The sequence below is a fragment of the Brienomyrus brachyistius genome, chromosome 24 (assembly GCF_023856365.1).
Source record: "Brienomyrus brachyistius isolate T26 chromosome 24, BBRACH_0.4, whole genome shotgun sequence".
Taxonomy (NCBI): domain Eukaryota; kingdom Metazoa; phylum Chordata; class Actinopteri; order Osteoglossiformes; family Mormyridae; genus Brienomyrus; species Brienomyrus brachyistius.
The window spans coordinates 1,106,446-1,125,000 of NC_064556.1; the positions used below are offsets into that span (position 1 = coordinate 1,106,446).

The window sequence follows — 18,555 nt, forward strand, 5'->3', positions numbered from 1 at the left end:
GGAGTGGGCCGAGACCGAAATGTGCATGGAAATGGGACAGTGCATCCACAGCAGGCGTGTGTGAGCTGTCTGTCGTTTTCCCGGGGAGCTAGTGAGCTGGACTACCACGATGCTGCCACCATCAATGCCCGGTGCCAGGGAATCTGTGACCAGTGGGACAACTTCGGCACCCTGACCCAGAAAAGGAGAGATGCTCTGGAGGTATGAGAAGACCCCCCACTCCCCCTCAACAACTTTCAGAGCCAGAGGACCAATTTTCCTTGATCAAATTGTCAATGATCAGGAATCTACACATCATTTAAAATTAGTTGGTTTAAGCAGACAGTCCAGCTAGCTCTTACTGTCAGCTTGGATTATTCATTCTGTATCTGCGCTCCAGCGTGTTGAGAAGCTGTGGGAGACCATTGACCAGCTGTACCTGGAGTTTGCTAAGAGGGCGGCGCCCTTCAATAACTGGATGGATGGAGCGGTAGAGGACCTTCAGGACATGTTCATCGTGCACAGCATCGAGGAGATCCAGGTATGTGCAGATGCCAGTTGATAGACGGTCGGACCAGCAAGTCGACAGGTAGAGTAAGATGACCATGCTGTTTGATATCTGGCCCACGTTCCCCTATCGATATGCTCCTCCTCTCGCAGAGTTTGATCACAGCCCATGATCAGTTCAAGGCCACTCTGCCCGAGGCCGACAAGGAGCGCATGGCGATCATGGGAATCCAGAACGAGATTCTGAAGATTGCCCAGACATACGGCATCAAGCTGTCTGGTATAAACCCATACACTAACCTCTCCCACCAGGACATTAGCACCAAGTGGGAAACTGTAAGTAGGCCCAGATACGGTCACGCGTTCCTCCTTCTCGTCTCGGCGAACTGGAAGCTACCCATGTTCCTGGTCTCCAATGTCTGCAGGTGAAGCACCTTGTTCCGCTCAGAGACCAAATGTTGCAGGAGGAGGTGGCAAGACAGCAGGCCAACGAGAGACTCAGGCGTCAATTTGCAGCTCAGGCTAATATCATTGGACCCTGGATTCAAACGAAGATGGAGGTAATGCGGAATGCAATGCTTCACTTTGCAGATCTTTCATATTTGCCCATAGTTACCCAGTTGCCTTAATAAATCATACGTTCATATAAATGGCACAGTAATGAACACTGTTCCTTCCGCTGTGTTTGCAGGAGATCGGTCGCGTCTCAGTTGACATCGCTGGCTCCCTCGAGGAACAGATGAACAACCTGAAGACGTATGAGCAGAACATTATCAACTACAAGTCCAACATTGACAAGCTGGAAGGAGACCACCAGCTCATCCAGGAGGCTCTTATCTTTGACAACAAGCACACCAACTACACCATGGAGGTGCTGATGCGAAGTGATGATCTGGGTCCCTATCAGGCCACATTCCTGGCCATTGTAGAATATGCTGCTTTTCTTGGTTACCAAAATTCAAGCAATTTATTTTTTCTGATATTATGGGATGTCTTTGGCTTAATCTCTCCCCCCCCGTCCCACTCGCCCAGCATATCCGTGTTGGCTGGGAGCAGCTTCTCACCACCATCGCTCGCACCATCAACGAGGTGGAGAACCAGATCCTGACCAGAGATGCCAAGGGCATCAGCCAGGAGCAGCTGAATGAATTCAGGGCCTCCTTCAACCACTTCGATAGGGTGAGAAAAACAGGCACGACCAGGGAGGGAAGGGAGCCGGGAAACGGGGAAAGCTGTGAAGAAATGACGAGGTTTCAGGAATTCCAGCATTCCTGAGTGTTGCTCAGAAGGTGCATTATCTTCAAATGGCAATGAAAGCATCTCCTCCCTACAGAAGAGGAACGGTATGATGGACCCAGACGACTTCCGCGCCTGCCTGATCTCCATGGGCTACGATCTCGTGAGTAGTAGCCGTGCCAAAGGGATCGGTAGCGTGGAGCACAGGAGATCCAGCTTAGGCAGCGATACAGGACCAGCCAGCAGACCGTGTGAGACAGATCCCCTGCCCTTTGGGATCCCTTGTATTTACCACTCTGGTGTGCTTCGTTTTCTGTGTATTGGTCTGAGATCGATGTGAGGGCTTTAGCGATGTTTGCACAGCTCTGTTCACTGGCCCACTTTACGCTTGTGTCTGGTTTATCACCGGGAGCTCATCTTAGTACGAAGTTGGCTCCTTGACAGCGGTATGCTTGTTAGGTATCGTCTGGTTTAGTCGTACTTCATTTTTGAGCCAAAACTGAATGAATAAATATAAAACGTCGGTGACTGATAGCTGCTTATTCTTGGTTCACGTGGAACCTGCAGACCAGCTCTGTGCCGCGCAGGTGATTATCGACAGTAGAAAGCCTTAGCGGAGCAGAGCTTTTGGTCTATTTTTAGCTGAGCTGAGTGCTTATTCTGGGCTTGGTGCTCAGGACGTTTCCTCTGGGATCCCAAGCTCTCTGGTCTCGCCGTCTCTCAGGGTGAGGTGGAGTTTGCCCGCATCATGACGCTGGTCGACCCCAACAACACCGGCGTGGTCACCTTCCAGGCCTTCATCGACTTCATGACCCGAGAGACTGCCGAGACCGACACCGCCGAACAGGTCATGGCTTCCTTCAAGATCCTGGCGTCGGACAAGGTGAGCGGCCCGGCTTCGCGTTTGCACCTGGTACAGAGTCCCTGGACTGCAGGGCTTACGCAAAAACAGTGCAATAACGAAAGACCCCTAAATGTCCTTAAACACAACCCCAATGTGCAATTAGCATAGTCCTACCCGGGCCAGCTAGATTTAATTAACCGAGGCATCTACCGGCTGATCGATTGCCGCGGTAATGTGATGAATCACCGGAGCGGTGTAATCGCTGCATTCCCCATCGTGATGAGCATACGAACCTGGAGAAGAATCCGCATATAGGATTCTGCCCTGCATCTCGTACTGTTTTGTAAAGTTCTGATATCTCCATGACGATGATGCAATCACCGTGTGATGATGTAACGCTGCATAGCAACGGCGCCGTCTTCCTTCTGGCAGAATTACATCACAGTGGAGGAGCTGCGCAGGGAGCTGCCACCGGAGCAGGCCGAGTACTGCATCAGCCGCATGACCAAGTTCGTCGGGGTCGATGCCCCCACCGGCGCCCTGGACTACATCTCATTCTCCAGCGCCCTTTACGGAGAGAGCGACCTGTAAACACCCTGCCCGCTCGCTCCATCCCCCCTGCCCCCGGCCCCCTGTCTCCGTACCCTTTATAGCTACCATGCTGTCTGCTCCGGTTCCTTGTGCCCCAGTTTTGAAACCTGCCTCTTGGGACTGGGAGGCTGTGCTCCATAGCCACATTGTAGTGGTCATACTGGTGTTTTTTTCCCCTCATATTACAATAAAGATCAGTTACATCCCCTCCCCAAATTTAAAATTGCTTTTTTTCTTGGCCCACAGTTAGTCACACAATGATTTATCGGCCAATTGCCATAAATACTGCAGATCACAAGCAGGCGAGTCTCACATATAAAATGTTTTCTCGTGGTAATTATGAGCAAAGCCACCCAGTCCCTGTTTTAAAGGCATGTCCTCCTCTTAGATGCTGATTGTTGGTTGGTTATTGTTTTTGCCGACGTCCACTGTCTTCTAAGCATTGTCTGTACGACACCCCCTTGTTGCCGTGTAATTAAGCTGCCGGTTACATGGTTACATCCAAGTGCATCAGATCCTCTCGTCAGGAATAACGGCTGAATGTTTATTAACTGTTAAGTGATTATGGTTTTCTTAAGAACAGCGGGGAAAACCCGGAATCATTTTCTGGTGGTTTTGAGAACGTAGATGGGAATGGCTGTCAAATTAGCAGGAAAAGCGTGCAGGCCAAGCGGAATGGTAATGAAAGAAATATATGATCTGGAAGGAAGGAGGTTGAGCCGGAAGCCGCTTCACTCAGCTGTGGGACGTGTGACCAAAGCATCCCGAGATCTGGAGCTGGATGCAGAGGGCCGTTGTTCTTTGGAAACGGTGTTATATAACCATTGTACGTTTGTTATAGACACGTTTTCTCTCCATCTCATGTTTATTTGCTAAAGGGACAATGCTTTTTGTATGTCTGGTGTGCGAGAAAATGTGAACTAAAAGTTTTAAGCATGGGGATGTGTAGTTGGGACCCTGTGTTACTGAAGAGTGCTTACAGTCAGATTGACAAGACAACCGTCAGCAGGGCTGCAAGACCTGCCAGTGGAGTAGAAGTGGGACCCAGAGAACAGAGGTTGGCTGACAACTGTTCAGATGCCATCTCTGGCTCTGGTTCTCTGAGAAACGTGTCCCTCTCTGTACTGCTGCCTGAGTGCTGCCCCCCCCCCCCAAGCCTGACCTGCACTTCTTGCTTCCTGTGATGACATAAGAGGCCTTCATTGGTTCAAATGGATGTGACACCTTGGAATAAAAATGAATCTATATGACAACACAGGTTGTGTTTGTGTCCACATTCTGCAGAACATCCTCTGATTGGTGGCTGCGGCTGAATCCATTTCCGCTTCTGCTTTTCTTTGACGCTTGAATTCCTTCAGCAACTTCTGCTGGTCAAATCCAAGTCACAGGCTGTCTCACCTGTTCTTTACTACACGACATACTGAATTTAATTGACTACCCATCATTTAGTTGCTTGTTTGCAGTTTTCCATAAACAGATTTCTTTAGGTTGTGTATTACACAGCAGTCTGTAGTATACTATGGATTAATTCAAAAGATGTGAACTATGAAATTGTGCATTTTTTTGACTAACATGGTGCCCAACACCCAAGTGATGCTACATCTGAGAGAACACATCAGATTTCACATCGCTTTCACCTCTGTCCACATGGTTCTGGCTTCCCCAGTTTTAAAGCCTCCACAGTGTTCAGGCCTCCTGAAGTGGTCAGGCCTCCCCTGTGCCCAGACCCCTCCAGCGCTCAGGCCTCCTCAGTGATCTGGCCTCCCCTGTGCCCAGACCCCTCCAGTGCTCCGGCCTCCCCAGGGTTAAGGTGTCTCCAGTGCTCCGGCTTCCCCAGTGCTCAGTCCCTTCCAGTGCTCTGGCCCCTCCAGTGCTCTGGCCTCTCCGGGGTTAAGGTGCCTCCAGTGATCCGGCCTCCCCTGTGCCCAGACCCCTCCAGTGCTCTGGCCTCCCCAGGGTTAAGGTGTCTCCAGTGCTCCGGCTTCCCCAGTGCTCAGTCCCTTCCAGTGCTCTGGCCCCTCCAGTGCTCTGGCCTCTCCAGGGTTAAGGTGCCTCCAGTGATCCGGCCTCCCCTGTGCCCAGACCCCTCCAGTGCTCTGGCCTCCCCAGGGTTAAGGTGTCTCCAGTGCTCCGACCTCCCCAGTGCTCAGTCCCTTCCAGTGATCTGGCCCCTCCAGTGCTCTGGGATCTCCAGGGTTAAGGTGTCTCCAGTGCTCCGACCTCCCCAGTGCTCAGTTCCCTCCAGTGCTCTGGCCCCTCCAGTGCTCTGGCCTCCCCAGTATCAGCTACAGTATCACTGATCACACAAGCTACACACACCCCCTCCAAAGCTGGGCAGTGCTGATTCTCCTCCAGATTTGCCAGATGGGAGCCAATTTGTTCTGCAGCTGAAGACTCCGGACCATAACGTAGGGCTGATCCATTTGGACTCGAGTCATGATCCGTGTTCAGATAATGTGTGATGTGTGTCTGTGTATGTCTGTATGTACAGCAGGGGTCACACCAACATGACGCCCCCAAGGACCACGAGTCGCCCGCTGACCTGTTCTAAAAATAGCACAACTCACCTATGAGTAGCGTCTAAAATGTAATTGCATCCTGTTGCTGTTCTAGGCTCCTATGATTTCCACGATGCGGAAAACGCGGACGGAATCGCGGAATTCAATAAATAAAATGGAATCTGTAGTAAAACGCGGAATGTCGTGTAATTCGCTGATAATCGGTGTGGGGCAAAGAAAAGCTATGGATTCTCATGAAAACAATCCCATTTTTGGCCCTGCCGAGTGCAGAGCGCATTCATTGCACCTCTCACCCCGCAGTGTCTGCCTGCAGCTCGCAGGCCCCGCATCAGCACCACCGCGACGCAAATACTGAACGTGACTAAAAGCGCTAGATACCTTAAGCCAGCCTCAAACTGCTGCCATCCCACAAACCAGGCACCGCCCCCATCATTCCCAGTACTCCCCTCTACAAGCAGATGTACCAGAGGACTGCTGCCATCCCACAGACCAGGCACCGCCCCCATCATTCCCAGTACTCCCCTCTACAAGCAGATGTACCAGAGGACTGCTGGCATCCCACAAACCAGGCACCGCCCCCATCATTCCCAGTACTCCCCTCTACAAGCAGATGTACCAGAGGACTGCTGCCATCCCACAAACCAGGCACCGCCCCCATCATTCCCAGTACTCCCCTCTACAAGCAGATGTACCAGAGGACTGCTGGCATCATTCGGATCTAGTTATACAACTGTGTCCATCAATGAAACTGTAGTTTTTCCATGTCAAAAGTCAAAAATGTATTTTCCATATTTGCATGTGTAATTACAATTACTGAAATGCGTGGGGGAAAATACAAATCACAAAATACATCAAAACAGATACAAAGTAGTTTATTTCATTTTATGCTCTGGACATTTCCACAAAAGACAATTACATTTTCGTAGATGAAAAAGTTGGTGCTAGAAAGGGGGGAACAGCAGTGGTCTAAAGCTAACAGCGTGACAATGCAGCTTCAGCTATGCACACATTTCATTTATTAGTGACCTTTACAGTCTAAAAGCATTAATATTACAAGCAGCCACTTAAGACTGCAGTCGGCAGGTGCAAAAAAAGAAAGACTTCATCCACGTCAATAAGCCTTGATACACAACAGCGCAAAAGAAGTGGCTTATATGTAGGCGTTTATCCCCCTCCCCTCCCCATTCAGGAACCTCCGGAGGGGGGGACAGTTCAGGGGTTTTCAGCTTTCCAGTCTTAATGAAGGAACCGCCCCCATGAAGACAGAGCAGAGCCACTAGAGCTAAGCCCCCACCACCATTAATTAAGAACTGCGGATTAAAAAAATTTATTTATTTATTCATTTATTTTTTTTTGGGGGGGGGGGGTCATATTTCTTAATTTGGGGGGAGCCACCCTCGTTTTTCCGTTTGCAGAAACCAGATGATTTCTGCAACCCTGCTGCAATTGCTCTGTGAACCTCCAGGGGGCGACGGAGCGCCGGCTGAAAGCCCCCGACGCAGTGGGTGAGCTTTGGTGAAGGGAGCCGTGGATAAGGAAGCAGCACGAGAATGAATTCACATTACTGTTCACAATTTTCAGAAGTGGTTTTTCAAACATTAAAAGTGGGAACGTGACAGATCCAAAAGTGGACTTTATGTGACACGACAACCTGATTTTTTTTTTTTTTTCCATTTCTGTTAGCAACTAAAATTCTCGCACTAGTTTGTAATATACTGGACATAACCACGTAGGACAGCTGTTTCTTTCCCTAACTGTACACATACGCATAACCATTACGCCCCCTGGTGGTGAAATATGAACTGCACAAATCCTGCACCATTCTCTTCATTGTCAATGTTTAATTAGCTAATCGGAAGACGGGATGTGATATCTGTGTGAAAAAGGAAGGGAGCAGAAAGGAAAAGCGGGCAGTAAGGTAACAGAGACTGCGTGCCGCTACTGAACAGACACGCGAGATCCGTTCATCAGAAGTGGATCCGATCTCCTTACCCAGGGAATATCATTCAGCAGTTTTTCTCGGTTAAATTCGACCACCTGTACTTACATCATCTTTGTCTCACTGTCTCTCCCAAACTGGATATTTATCCTGTGAATTTAGCTAAAAACCTCCCCAATATTTCCCTCTATTCTATAGAAATTTGCTTCACAATTAAAAGCGTCTTCCTTCAAGTTAATTAACCCATGATAATAATACTGTATTAGTAAATTCCAGTAATCCAAGACAATCCAAAACGGAAGGGCTGTGACCAGAGCCGTAAAAATTCCTTCAGTCTATTATTACTCGTCATTTTAATTTTCATTATTTAATGAGGATAAGACATAATTATTAGCATTTGATTTTCCATTTATTCGTTTTAATTTCTAATAATTAATATAGAGAGCAGTTTTGTAGATTATGCAGGTACGTGATCGGCAGGTACGTGATCGGCCTTTTCTCAGCCATGGCAGACTCACGGATCAGCCCAGCGTCTCTGCTGTTGGCTTAGCGCTCATGGACGGAGCAGCTTATGGTCATGGCCGTCACCGTGAGCTTCTGCGGACGACGACGTCCCGCACGTGAAATTAAAGACAAGACTAGACAGCAGCTAATTAATATGCTGACTCGCCCCCAACTGGACAGGGGCGTGAATTACTTAGATTAAATGATGTAAATTTGAAAATTCTGCTCATTCTGAAATGCAAAACGTGCGTTTTCCGCAAGGATCTCACCTCATGGTCGGCATGTCGAAAATGTCAAGTCAGGTGGATTTCACGACAGTCGACACAGAGCACTCCCCTAAAATGGAAATACGCTGACATCCTACTTTATATCCATCTATTTTAAAGTTACATCTAATCGTACCCATAAGTGATAAAACCGCCAGTTTTCTTCTTTCATTCTCTGGTGCACAGTCAAAGGTCTGCAGTTTCCTACAATTCCCAGAATTCCCATTCCCAATTCCCAGAAGGCCATTCACCGTCAGCTAAACTCTGGGGAAATCAGCAATTGAACTTCAGCATCACCACAGCGGGATAAAAAAAAACAAAACAAAACAAAGTAATTCGCATGAGAGGACTGAGTATATTTATACTGAGTATCAGCAACACACTGATTACGTGCAAAACATTTCACAGATTTGCAATAAAGTACAAAGCAAAATAAGATCTTCACTGAGCGCAATACAACTTGCCATGAAAGGAGGTGTATGATGCAGAATCTGATGATGAACAAACTAAAATCAATAACGTCACTGATAGAACGGCCCTGTAAATATCTCACCAATAGCAGTGCAATGCTGCTCCACGCTCCTCAGATCCAACCCAGAACAGAACCACAAGGTTCTTTTCACAGTGACCTCTCCACCACTGTACAGTGCCGTCTAAGGGCGCATGTAGGGCTCCACAGGGATTTTTAGCACAAGCACGCTACACAAACCCATGCACTGGTGCCTAGCCACTGACGACCCACTGAACGGCAGCCTAGACACGCATGCTGATCCACGCCTCCCCAGAAGGCCGGCGCCCCAGCAGAGGGAGAAGCAGAACCACAGGCTGAAAACCTCAAAGGTGACATTTGTTTTGTACCTTTCAAGCTGTAAAAAAATAAAGAAAACAAGCCCACACAACTGGAATCCAACCGTAACACAAAACCGATGTGTTTCTGTCACTGAGCTACTCTGAAATATATATTAAAAAACAAACAAGAAGCACATCTTTGGTGCGCAGCGAGAGCCACCCTCCGAAAAACTGTGTCAACATGATTTAATGCCTTCGGCTGCCTTGTGTTTAAGGCATTCAACCATTTTACTTAAGATGGGAGCACTTGTCTGCCATCTATAAAGCAATGTAGCTGAACATGTAATACAAATTCATCTTAATGTGCGGTTAAATTTAAAATGAAAACTTCAGAATGTGCTGGACAGGCATTACAGAGCTTAAAAACAGGGGTGAAAGGGGTTTTTGTAAAACGGACCAAAACTGCTGAGAAAACCGTCGCTTATAAAAACGGGTTCAGATGTAAGCGGGAATCTCCCGCCTCAATCAGGCCACAGGAGGGCGCCGCTTCAGCTCACGTCGATTTGACGCATAGTGCTCAGACAACAGGCAGGACGGGGAGCATGGCGCGTTCCTGCTGTCCAAGGTGGCAGCATTTCGTACCCAGCTGCTACAAAATGAGTTTAAACCTTTATAATAAATGAATAGTATTTCAGATTGACAGTTCCTTAGAACACTGGACTAAAAGCACAAATCAGGGCGTAGCTGGACCCCCGAGGGGTACGACGGCTCACTGGCCGTCAATCCCGGCCGGAAAAACTCGCTTCCAGTTTACCCACAGTGCTAGACGCCACACACAGAATCCAGGGCGCCCAATGAGAAGGGTGATATGCGATGATGGCTGACACGCTCCCCCTACTGGCGACACCCAGTATAGCCCTGTTAGTAGGTGCCTTCCGTTCGTTAATGGAAAAGACACAGAATAAGCAAAAGAAGAATCGGACCTTAGACTTCGGCAGGTAAAAATGGAGAGGTCCGCCCCCCCCCCTGCTCTCTCATTGGCTGACAAGGTGCCCGGGAAGCACTAAGTGACAGAGATCGTGCACAATGACTGATCGCTGGTCTGTGAATGAAAGCACACGTCGGGTCCTAGGAGGGCGGCTTATTATAGCCAAACAGTCCGATCGGAAGATACTTCACATGTGTGGACCACTGGGCTGTAAGCTGGAAGAACTTGATGTCGTTCCACTCAACACCATCTATGGAAACTGGAAAGAAGACAACACAAGGTTATGAGGATAAAGGGGTTTCTTCTTTAAACACTTACAGAATAAGACAAACCAGAATAAACCTCACAAACAAGTGTAGTTCCTCCTCCTATCCTTTAGGCGGAGTCGTGATTTTGTTCATCAGTGGAATCTGAGCCTGACCCTCAGCTTTGATGGTGGTGTGGTACCTTTCAGGATGGTCTGCTGCTGCTTGGCAGAGCAGATGAGCCGCGTGATGCCCTCTATGACCTGGCTCTTCGAGTCCACATCCTTCTCTCTGGGCTTCTTCCCCAAGAAGATGGTTGGCACTTTAGGGTGATGGAGAACAAGTGTCACAGGGGGATCTCGCACACTTAAATTACTGGGCTTACAGATACCGTGTCTGCTTGCTGGAAGATTCATTTTGTTCTACAGCATCACATAAATTTAGCCTTTTAGCTCACCAAGCAGTGTGAGCCTGGCCGCGCGCCATCCCTGGGCAGAGTAACACTCCCCTCCCTGCGTGCCATCTGATGGCTGTGTACCACTCCCCTCCCCGCGCGCCATCCCTGGGCTGTGTACCACTCCCCTCCCCGCGCGCCATCCCTGGGCTGTGTACCACTCCCCTCCCCGCGCGCCATCCCTGGGCTGTGTACCACTCCCCTCCCCGCGCGCCATCCCTGGGCTGTGTACCACTCCCCCTCCCCGTGCGCCATCCCTGGGCTGTGTACCACTCCCCTCCCCGCGCGCCATCCCTGGGCTGTGTACCACTCCCCTCCCCGCGCGCCATCCCTGGGCTGTGTACCACTCCCCTCCCCGCGCGCCATCCCTGGGCTGTGTACCACTCCCCTCCCCGCGCGCCATCCCTGGGCTGTGTACCACTCCCCTCCCCGCGCGCCATCCCTGGGCTGTGTACCACTCCCCTCCCCGCGCGCCATCCCTGGGCTGTGTACCACTCCCCCCTCCCCGTGCGCCATCCCTGGGCTGTGTACCACTCCCCTCCCCGCGCGCCATCCCTGGGCTGTGTACCACTCCCCTCCCCGCGCGCCATCCCTGGGCTGTGTACCACTCCCCTCCCCGCGCGCCATCCCTGGGCTGTGTACCACTCCCCTCCCCGCGCGCCTTCCCTGGGCTGTGTACCACTCCCCTCCCCGCGCGCCATCCGATGGCTGTGTACCACTCCTCCCCTCCCCGCGCGCCATCCGATGGCTGTGTACCACTCCCCTCCCCGCGCGCCATCCCTGGGCTGTGTACCACTCCCCTCCCCGCGCACCATCCCTGGGCTGTGTACCACTCCCCTCCCCGCGCGCCATCCCTGGGCTGTGTACCACTCCCCTCCCCGCGCGCCATCCCTGGGCTGTGTACCACTCCCCTCCCCGCGCGCCATCCGATGGCTGTGTACCACTCCTCCCCTCCCCGCGCGCCATCCGATGGCTGTGTACCACTCCCCTCCCCGCGCGCCATCCCTGGGCTGTGTACCACTCCCCTCCCCGCGCACCATCCCTGGGCTGTGTACCACTCCCCTCCCCGCGCGCCATCCGATGGCTGTGTACCACTCCTCCCCTCCCCGCGCGCCATCTGATGGCTGTGTACCACTCCCCTCCCCGCGCACCATCCGATGGCTGTGTACCACTCCTCCCCTCCCCGCGCGCCATCCGATGGCTGTGTACCACTCCCCCTCCCCGCGCGCCATCCCTGGGCTGTGTACCACTCCCCTCCCCGCGCGCCATCCGATGGCTGTGTACCACTCCCCTCCCCGCGCGCCATCCGATGGCTGTGTACCACTCCTCCCCTCCCCGCGCGCCATCCGATGGCTGTGTACCACTCCCCCTCCCCGCGCGCCATCCCTGGGCTGTGTACCACTCCCCTCCCCGCGCACCATCCCTGGGCTGTGTACCACTCCCCTCCCCGCGCGCCTTCCCTGGGCTGTGTACCACTCCCCTCCCCGCGCACCATCCCTGGGCTGTGTACCACTCCCCCTCCCCGCGCGCCATCCGATGGCTGTGTACCACTCCTCCCCTCCCCGCGCGCCATCCGATGGCTGTGTACCACTCCTCCCCTCCCCGCGCGCCATCTGATGGCTGTGTACCACTCCCCTCCCCGCGCGCCATCCGATGGCTGTGTACCACTCCTCCCCGCGCGCCATCCGATGGCTGTGTACCACTCCTCCCCTCCCCGCGCGCCATCCGATGGCTGTGTACCACTCCCCTCCCCGCGCGCCATCCGATGGCTGTGTACCACTCCCCTCCCCGCGCGCCATCCCTGGGCTGTGTACCACTCCCCTCCCCGCGCGCCATCCCTGGGCTGTGTACCACTCCCCCTCCCCGCGCACCATCCGATGGCTGTGTACCACTCCCCTCCCCGCGCACCATCCGATGGCTGTGTACCACTCCTCCCCTCCCCGCGCGCCATCCGATGGCTGTGTACCACTCCCCTCCCCGCGCGCCATCCGATGGCTGTGTACCACTCCCCTCCCCGGCGTGCCATCCCTGGGTTGTGTACCACTCCTCCCCTCCCCCTGTATGCCATCCTTGCCTTTCTTGTTCTTCTCCTTGGTGACCACAGTCATCGCCATAGTGTTGGTCTGGGGCTGGCCCTCGCCAGCGCCACCTCCAGGGAGCCGGCTGACCTGCACGGAGCGGAAGGCGCTCTTCAGGGTGTTCTTGGAGCCCGTGTCGCGCCGTTCCCCCTCTCGCCGCTTCTCCACCCCAGGGGCCACCCAGTAGTCCACCTGGAGCCCGATGGCATCCACGCCATGGGACATGCTGGGGCTCCTAGGTGGGAAATGAGGAACGTGCTTAGCAAAGCATCAAATGATACTATATAAGAGACAGGAGAGACATGCCAATCATGTGCATGATGTGCTCACCCCAGCACAGTTAATCCACTGCTCATGGAGGGGGAAGAAGGGGGTGTGGCCACATCCTTCATCCCCGCAGTTGGAGACCCATGAGCAGGAGGAGATGTGGAGGGTACAGACAAGCTGAGGGCCATGGTCTCCTCTGGGTCCCCCCCTGTTACCGTGAAGGGGACAGGAAACACAAGATATAAAAGGTCGAATTGGCTTTTCAGCTCTATACCTGGCTCACAACAAATCAACAATCATAATATTCAGCTCTTCTTGGGGCAAAGCTGTACTGCAGCCCAAATGTAGCAATATCGGGATTCACCTGCAGACGCTGTACTGTGTTCGATTAATCCCACCTTCACCACCTGTGTGACACACAGACTCCCCGTCAGGCTTGAGTTATAAGCCCTCTGCAAAACTCAGTTACACAACAACTACGGCAGGAACAACAGCAGCAACAATAGTAACAACAACAACAACAACGAGCAGCAGCAACAATAGTAACAACAACAACAACAAGAGCAGCAGCAACAATTCTAACAGCAGTAGCAACAGCAAAAAACAGCAAGTACAGCAGCAGCATCAGTAACAACAACAACCGTTTACATTGAAAAGCATCCTTGAGTGTGAGAAAGGCGCTATAAAAATAAAACATTATTATTATTATTATTGTTAACCACAGCAACAGCAGGAACAACAAGAGCAGCAGCAGCAACAACAACAGCAACAACAAGAGCAGCAGCAGCAACAACAGCAACAAGAGCAGCAGCAGCAGCAAGAGCAGTAGCAGCAGCAGCAACAACAGCAACAACAACAGCAGCAACAAGAGCAGCAGCAGCAGCAGCAAGAGCAGCAGCAACAAGAGCAGTAGCAGCAGCAAGAGCAGCAGCAACAAGAGCAGTAGCAGCAACAACAACAACAGCAACAAGAGCAGCAGCAGTAGCAACAAGAGCAGCAGCAGTAGCAACAACAGTAACAACAAGAGCAGCAGCAGCAAAACAACAAGAAAAACAACAACGACAGTCCAAATACTGCCAAGGGCAAGGAATAGCACACTTACCCCAATGAACGGAATGAATTTCTGGTAGGAGTCTTCATCATTCCTAAAAGCAATAAACAGTCGTTGATAGTTACCACAAAAACACCAGGAAAACTGGTTATTTAAACATATACTCAATAAAGGAGGGCAGAACTTGTAAATCGTGGCAGGTGAGGCCCCCACGAGCGGAACAGGGTGGGGTGATAGGGCTCACATCTTGTGCTTGCAGGTCAGCATGGCCTCAGCGATGGGCAGCTGGTGGGTGACCGTGGCCCCGTTGATGTACTGTGTGATGCGAAGCCCCACGTCCAGCGTCTCTGCAGCAGGAAGAGTCACGCCTGTGTCTGTCTACGGCGCCTACCTCATATACAGCGTGAGCGGGGAATGATCCACACCTGCATCGCTGCGTGTTTATTGGGCAGACAAACCCTATTGGCCAGGCGGTGCAGATCCAACACACTAGCCAGATTTATGGATCTATATGGATCTACTGGATATGAGGAAGAGATAAGGTGGGGGGGGGTACCGGTCTGCGGGGGCTCGCTGCGGTTGAACAAGTCCCTCCATGTGGTGTCCAGGAAGGCGGAGTTGTAGCGGTTGTCAAGGGACGCCAGGTGCTTGGCAACAGGATGCGAGCCTGGAGGTAAAAGACAGTGCTGATGGGTTAATGAGAGGAATGTGTGAGAAGCGACAGGTGACTGCAGCGTCGAGAACATTAAAGCGGGCTAATTAACAAATAAATGGAGCAGGTCAGAGGTCAAAGGTCACAGCAGGGTCACGCTGCGCCGGCCAGCTTACCCAAAGGAATCACCAAAAAGCGGATGTGGCTGAGCCAATCGGATGTCTTACTGGCCAACTGGGAGACAAACAAGCGCAGGACGGACCCCAGGTAGCTTTGCCCCCCCACCACGGCCACTTTCACCGGTTTGGGCATGGAGGAGTTACAGTTACAGCTGCAGGTGGGAGGCGAGGACCAGGGAGGGGGCGGGGGGGTGGAATTAGGAGACAGTAGGGTACAGGTGAGCTAATTCTCAGAAACTGCATAGGTGTAAGGTTAACAAAGGCAGGGTGAGCAGACAGGTTGGCTCCGCCCCCATGACACTATGGTGAACAAACTCACAACTTCTGTATGCGAGTCAGGACGGCGGAGAGGACGGCCTGTATCTCTGCACCGGAGCACGTACAGACCACCGGCTGTTTCTGAGACTGCAGGACCTCTGCCACGTACTGAGGGTAGGAGAGATTCACCCACAATGCATTGCCAAGCCTGGTACCCAAACATCTCAATTACCGGGCAGACATTCATTCATCCTCATCATACACGACAGCATTATTAGAAAACAGAAATACTGGTTATGCAATTATTTTTACAACATCTAAGCACGTCAGTTGCCCACGCAGACAAAGACTAATTACAGTGACTAAACACGGGGAATTCTGGGCAGAAGCATGTAGGGGGCGCTATCAGTTTGCCAGGCGGCTGTGTGTACCTGTCCCTGCCAGTCGCTGCCATTGACCAGGATCAGACTCTCCGGCAGGGCCGTGTCCGAGAGCAGGATCTGGTTTAGCTGGTCGTACATGGCTTTCCTCGGAACCTATGGACACAAATTCGGGGGCCCCGAGAGAGACTGGGTCAGTGCAGGACCAACCATCACATACCATACATTCATGCTCATGTATTCAGGGCATTACGGTAGAGTATCATGGCCCAGAAGAGGCTGTCACAAAGTAAACGCTGTGCTTTAGCAGAAAGCGTAATAACTGTCATCTCATGCATAATTTAAACCCTGAGCCACGTACAAACCACAGACTCGCTGTCTGTAATCCGGCCTGCTGTCATCTTCAGATGGGGTCTTTCGACTTGCTAGTTTACGCCCAGATCGACCATGCGTACGCTTAACGGTCTGTGGTCCCTGCCCTGTGACGTGTTATGTGGCTTCGGAAATTCATTTATTATAAATCTGTGTTAAAGGAAGTAGAACAACTTGACAGAGAAGTTACTTCATGCTGTCTGCATATGGCAGAAGAATTTACAGCACAGGGCTCTGATGTGGTTCCTCGTATGGAAGGTCATCTGAGTGTAAGAGAATGTCTGATTGGTGGATACCTGGGGTCAAAGGTGAAGAGGTGAAGGAAAGGCAGGTCACATGGTGGAAGACAAAACAAGAGCTGATCTGGGTGTGAGTGCGGTGTTGAGGTGTCTGACACGCGGCGGGGTGTCACAGTACCTGTGCAGCGTGGCCCAGCTCGGGAGAGCGTTCGCTGTCCGAGCTGTTGGTACGCTCGCTCATGGGCTTGGAGAGCTGGCGCTCCCTGGTGGGCGTACTGCGCCGCAGCCGGGGTGTGTGGCCGCCGTCCAGCCTGCGCGGCGAGAGCGCCCAGGTCAGTGCTTCGCACAGCAGAGGGAGGAGTCTGCAGCTTGAAGGAGGCTTATGTGTGTCTGTCAGCGTGTCTGCGTGCTTGTGCCCGCGTGCATGAGTGTCTGCGTGCTTGTGCCTGCGTGTCTGCGTGCTTCTGTCCGCGTGTATGAGTGCCTGCGTGCTTGTGCCCGCGTGCATGAGTGTCTGCGTGCTTGTGCCCGCGTGCATGAGTGTCTGCGTGCTTGTGCCTGCGTGTCTGCGTGCTTCTGTCCGCGTGCATGAGTGTCTGCGTGCTTGTGCCCGCGTGCATGAGTGTCTGCGTGCTTGTGCCCGCGTGCATGAGTGTCTGCGTGCTTGTGCCCGCGTGCCTGCGCGCTTGTGCCCGCGTGCCTGCGTGCTTGTGCCCGCGTGCATGAGTGTCTGCGTGCTTGTGCCCGCGTGCATGAGTGTCTGCGTGCTTGTGCCCGCGTGCCTGCGCGCTTGTGCCCGCATGCCTGCGTGTCTGCGTGCTTGTGCCCGCGTGTCTGCGTGATTGTGCCCGCGTGTCTGCGTGCTTGTGCCCGCACGCCTGCGTGTCTGCGTGCTTGTGCCCGCACGCCTGCGTGTCTGCGTGCTTGTGCCCGCACGCCTGCGTGTCTGCGTGCTTGTGCCCGCACGCCTGCGTGTCTGCGTGCTTGTGCCCGCACGCCTGCGTGCTTGTGCCCGCGTGTCTGCGTGCTTGTGCCCGCATGCCTGCGTGTCTGCGTGCTTGTGCCCGCATGCCTGCGTGTCTGCGTGCTTGTGCCCGCATGCCTGCGTGTCTGCGTGCTTGTGCCCGCATGCCTGCGTGTCTGCGTGCTTGTGCCCACATGCATGCGTGCGGTGCCAGCAGACCTGGGAGACGGCATGCTCTGGATCTCAGCCTTCCCTGTCTTCAGCGGCGTCCTGGGTTTCTCCGGCACGGACACAGTTATACACGGCCCCACGTCGCCAAAGAGCTCCTGCTCGTTCAGCTCCTGTGGGCCGTGGGACAGGGGGGTTACCTGGACGCCGAATTTAAGGGGAGGGCGGGGGGGTGCCCCGCCGGAGTGCTACGCCGGAGGGCCGGCTTACCAGCGTGTCCGTCTCGGAGTAGGGCTCGTCCGTGTTGTGACTCCGAGATCGCCTCATCTTGTCCGGAGGCTCATCGCCCTGCTGAAGACAAGGCATCACACTGGTTGCTATGGTAACGTTTAAAACAATGGTGGGTGGTTCCAGGCCTCGTCCGCCCTGTGCCCCGTCAGCGTGAACCCCCCCCCCCTGTCCACCCTATGTCACCCAGCGTGAACCCCCCCCCCGCCCTGTGCCCCATCAGCGTGCACCCCCCCCCCCCCGTCCGCCCTGTGCCCCCTTACTGTGCCCCCCCCTTCCTGTGCCTCCTCAGTGTGCCCCCCACCCTCCACTCTGTGTCCCCTCAGCGTGCACCCCCCCCCCCGTCCGCCCTGTGCCCCCTCAGCGTGCCCCTCCCCTGCCCTGTGCCTCCTCAGCGTGCCCCCCCGTCCACCGGTGGCATTCTCACAGGACTGAAGAGCTCTCGGCTCACGCTGCCAAACTCAGTCTGCGAGCTGGACTGGGACACGCCCTCGAAGAAAGGTCTGAGTAAAGCAAGAAAGACAAACGATAAAGGAAGAGTCATCATTTTTAATATAACATGCTTTTATGGGAAGCATAATAATTACTTAATTATTTAGCCACATAAATGGCTAATACATAAGTGTTATGGTAGTAGTTAAATATAGCCTATAATGTCTGATACTTTTTGTGCTATGATTTGCTGATATTCCTTGAAAAACGTGCATGTGCTGTTAGGGACAGAAATAGCAAACATTGTAACGATGCTTCTTTTTCCTGAAACCACGTCGAGTTAAACATGCAAGTCCACAGACATTA

The 18,555-nt window shown here is 53.0% G+C and overlaps 2 protein-coding genes across 5 annotated transcripts in view; one reads left to right on the forward strand and one right to left on the reverse strand.

Annotated features, from left to right (window-relative positions):
- LOC125719881 (alpha-actinin-3) overlaps window positions 1–4,412 on the forward strand; it is a 28,985-nt gene extending 24,573 nt beyond the window's left edge. The window contains exons 13-21 of the mRNA XM_048994677.1: window positions 93–201; window positions 380–520; window positions 640–822; window positions 912–1,046; window positions 1,178–1,357; window positions 1,519–1,665; window positions 1,820–1,885; window positions 2,447–2,605; window positions 2,999–4,412. Of these exons, the coding sequence (XP_048850634.1) occupies window positions 93–201; window positions 380–520; window positions 640–822; window positions 912–1,046; window positions 1,178–1,357; window positions 1,519–1,665; window positions 1,820–1,885; window positions 2,447–2,605; window positions 2,999–3,157 (1,279 nt within the window). The 3' untranslated portion in view covers window positions 3,158–4,412. The remainder of the gene's footprint in view (window positions 1–92; window positions 202–379; window positions 521–639; window positions 823–911; window positions 1,047–1,177; window positions 1,358–1,518; window positions 1,666–1,819; window positions 1,886–2,446; window positions 2,606–2,998) is intronic.
- Window positions 4,413–6,531: 2,119 nt separating this feature from the next.
- pacs1a (phosphofurin acidic cluster sorting protein 1a) overlaps window positions 6,532–18,555 on the reverse strand; it is a 29,824-nt gene continuing 17,800 nt past the window's right edge. For 3 of the 4 annotated variants that reach the window (XM_048994910.1, XM_048994912.1, XM_048994909.1), the window contains exons 11-25: window positions 18,185–18,260; window positions 17,740–17,820; window positions 17,521–17,642; window positions 16,516–16,648; window positions 15,778–15,882; window positions 15,408–15,514; window positions 15,086–15,240; window positions 14,814–14,924; window positions 14,502–14,604; window positions 14,309–14,351; window positions 13,571–13,613; window positions 13,270–13,414; window positions 12,936–13,174; window positions 10,610–10,729; window positions 6,532–10,421 (exon numbers count right to left, since the gene is read on the reverse strand). In XM_048994910.1, the coding sequence (XP_048850867.1) occupies window positions 10,303–10,421; window positions 10,610–10,729; window positions 12,936–13,174; window positions 13,270–13,414; window positions 13,571–13,613; window positions 14,309–14,351; window positions 14,502–14,604; window positions 14,814–14,924; window positions 15,086–15,240; window positions 15,408–15,514; window positions 15,778–15,882; window positions 16,516–16,648; window positions 17,521–17,642; window positions 17,740–17,820; window positions 18,185–18,260 (1,702 nt within the window). In that variant the 3' untranslated portion in view covers window positions 6,532–10,302. The remainder of the gene's footprint in view (window positions 10,422–10,609; window positions 10,730–12,935; window positions 13,175–13,269; window positions 13,415–13,570; window positions 13,614–14,308; window positions 14,352–14,501; window positions 14,605–14,813; window positions 14,925–15,085; window positions 15,241–15,407; window positions 15,515–15,777; window positions 15,883–16,515; window positions 16,649–17,520; window positions 17,643–17,739; window positions 17,821–18,184; window positions 18,261–18,555) is intronic. The other variant, XM_048994911.1, reaches the window with a different exon arrangement.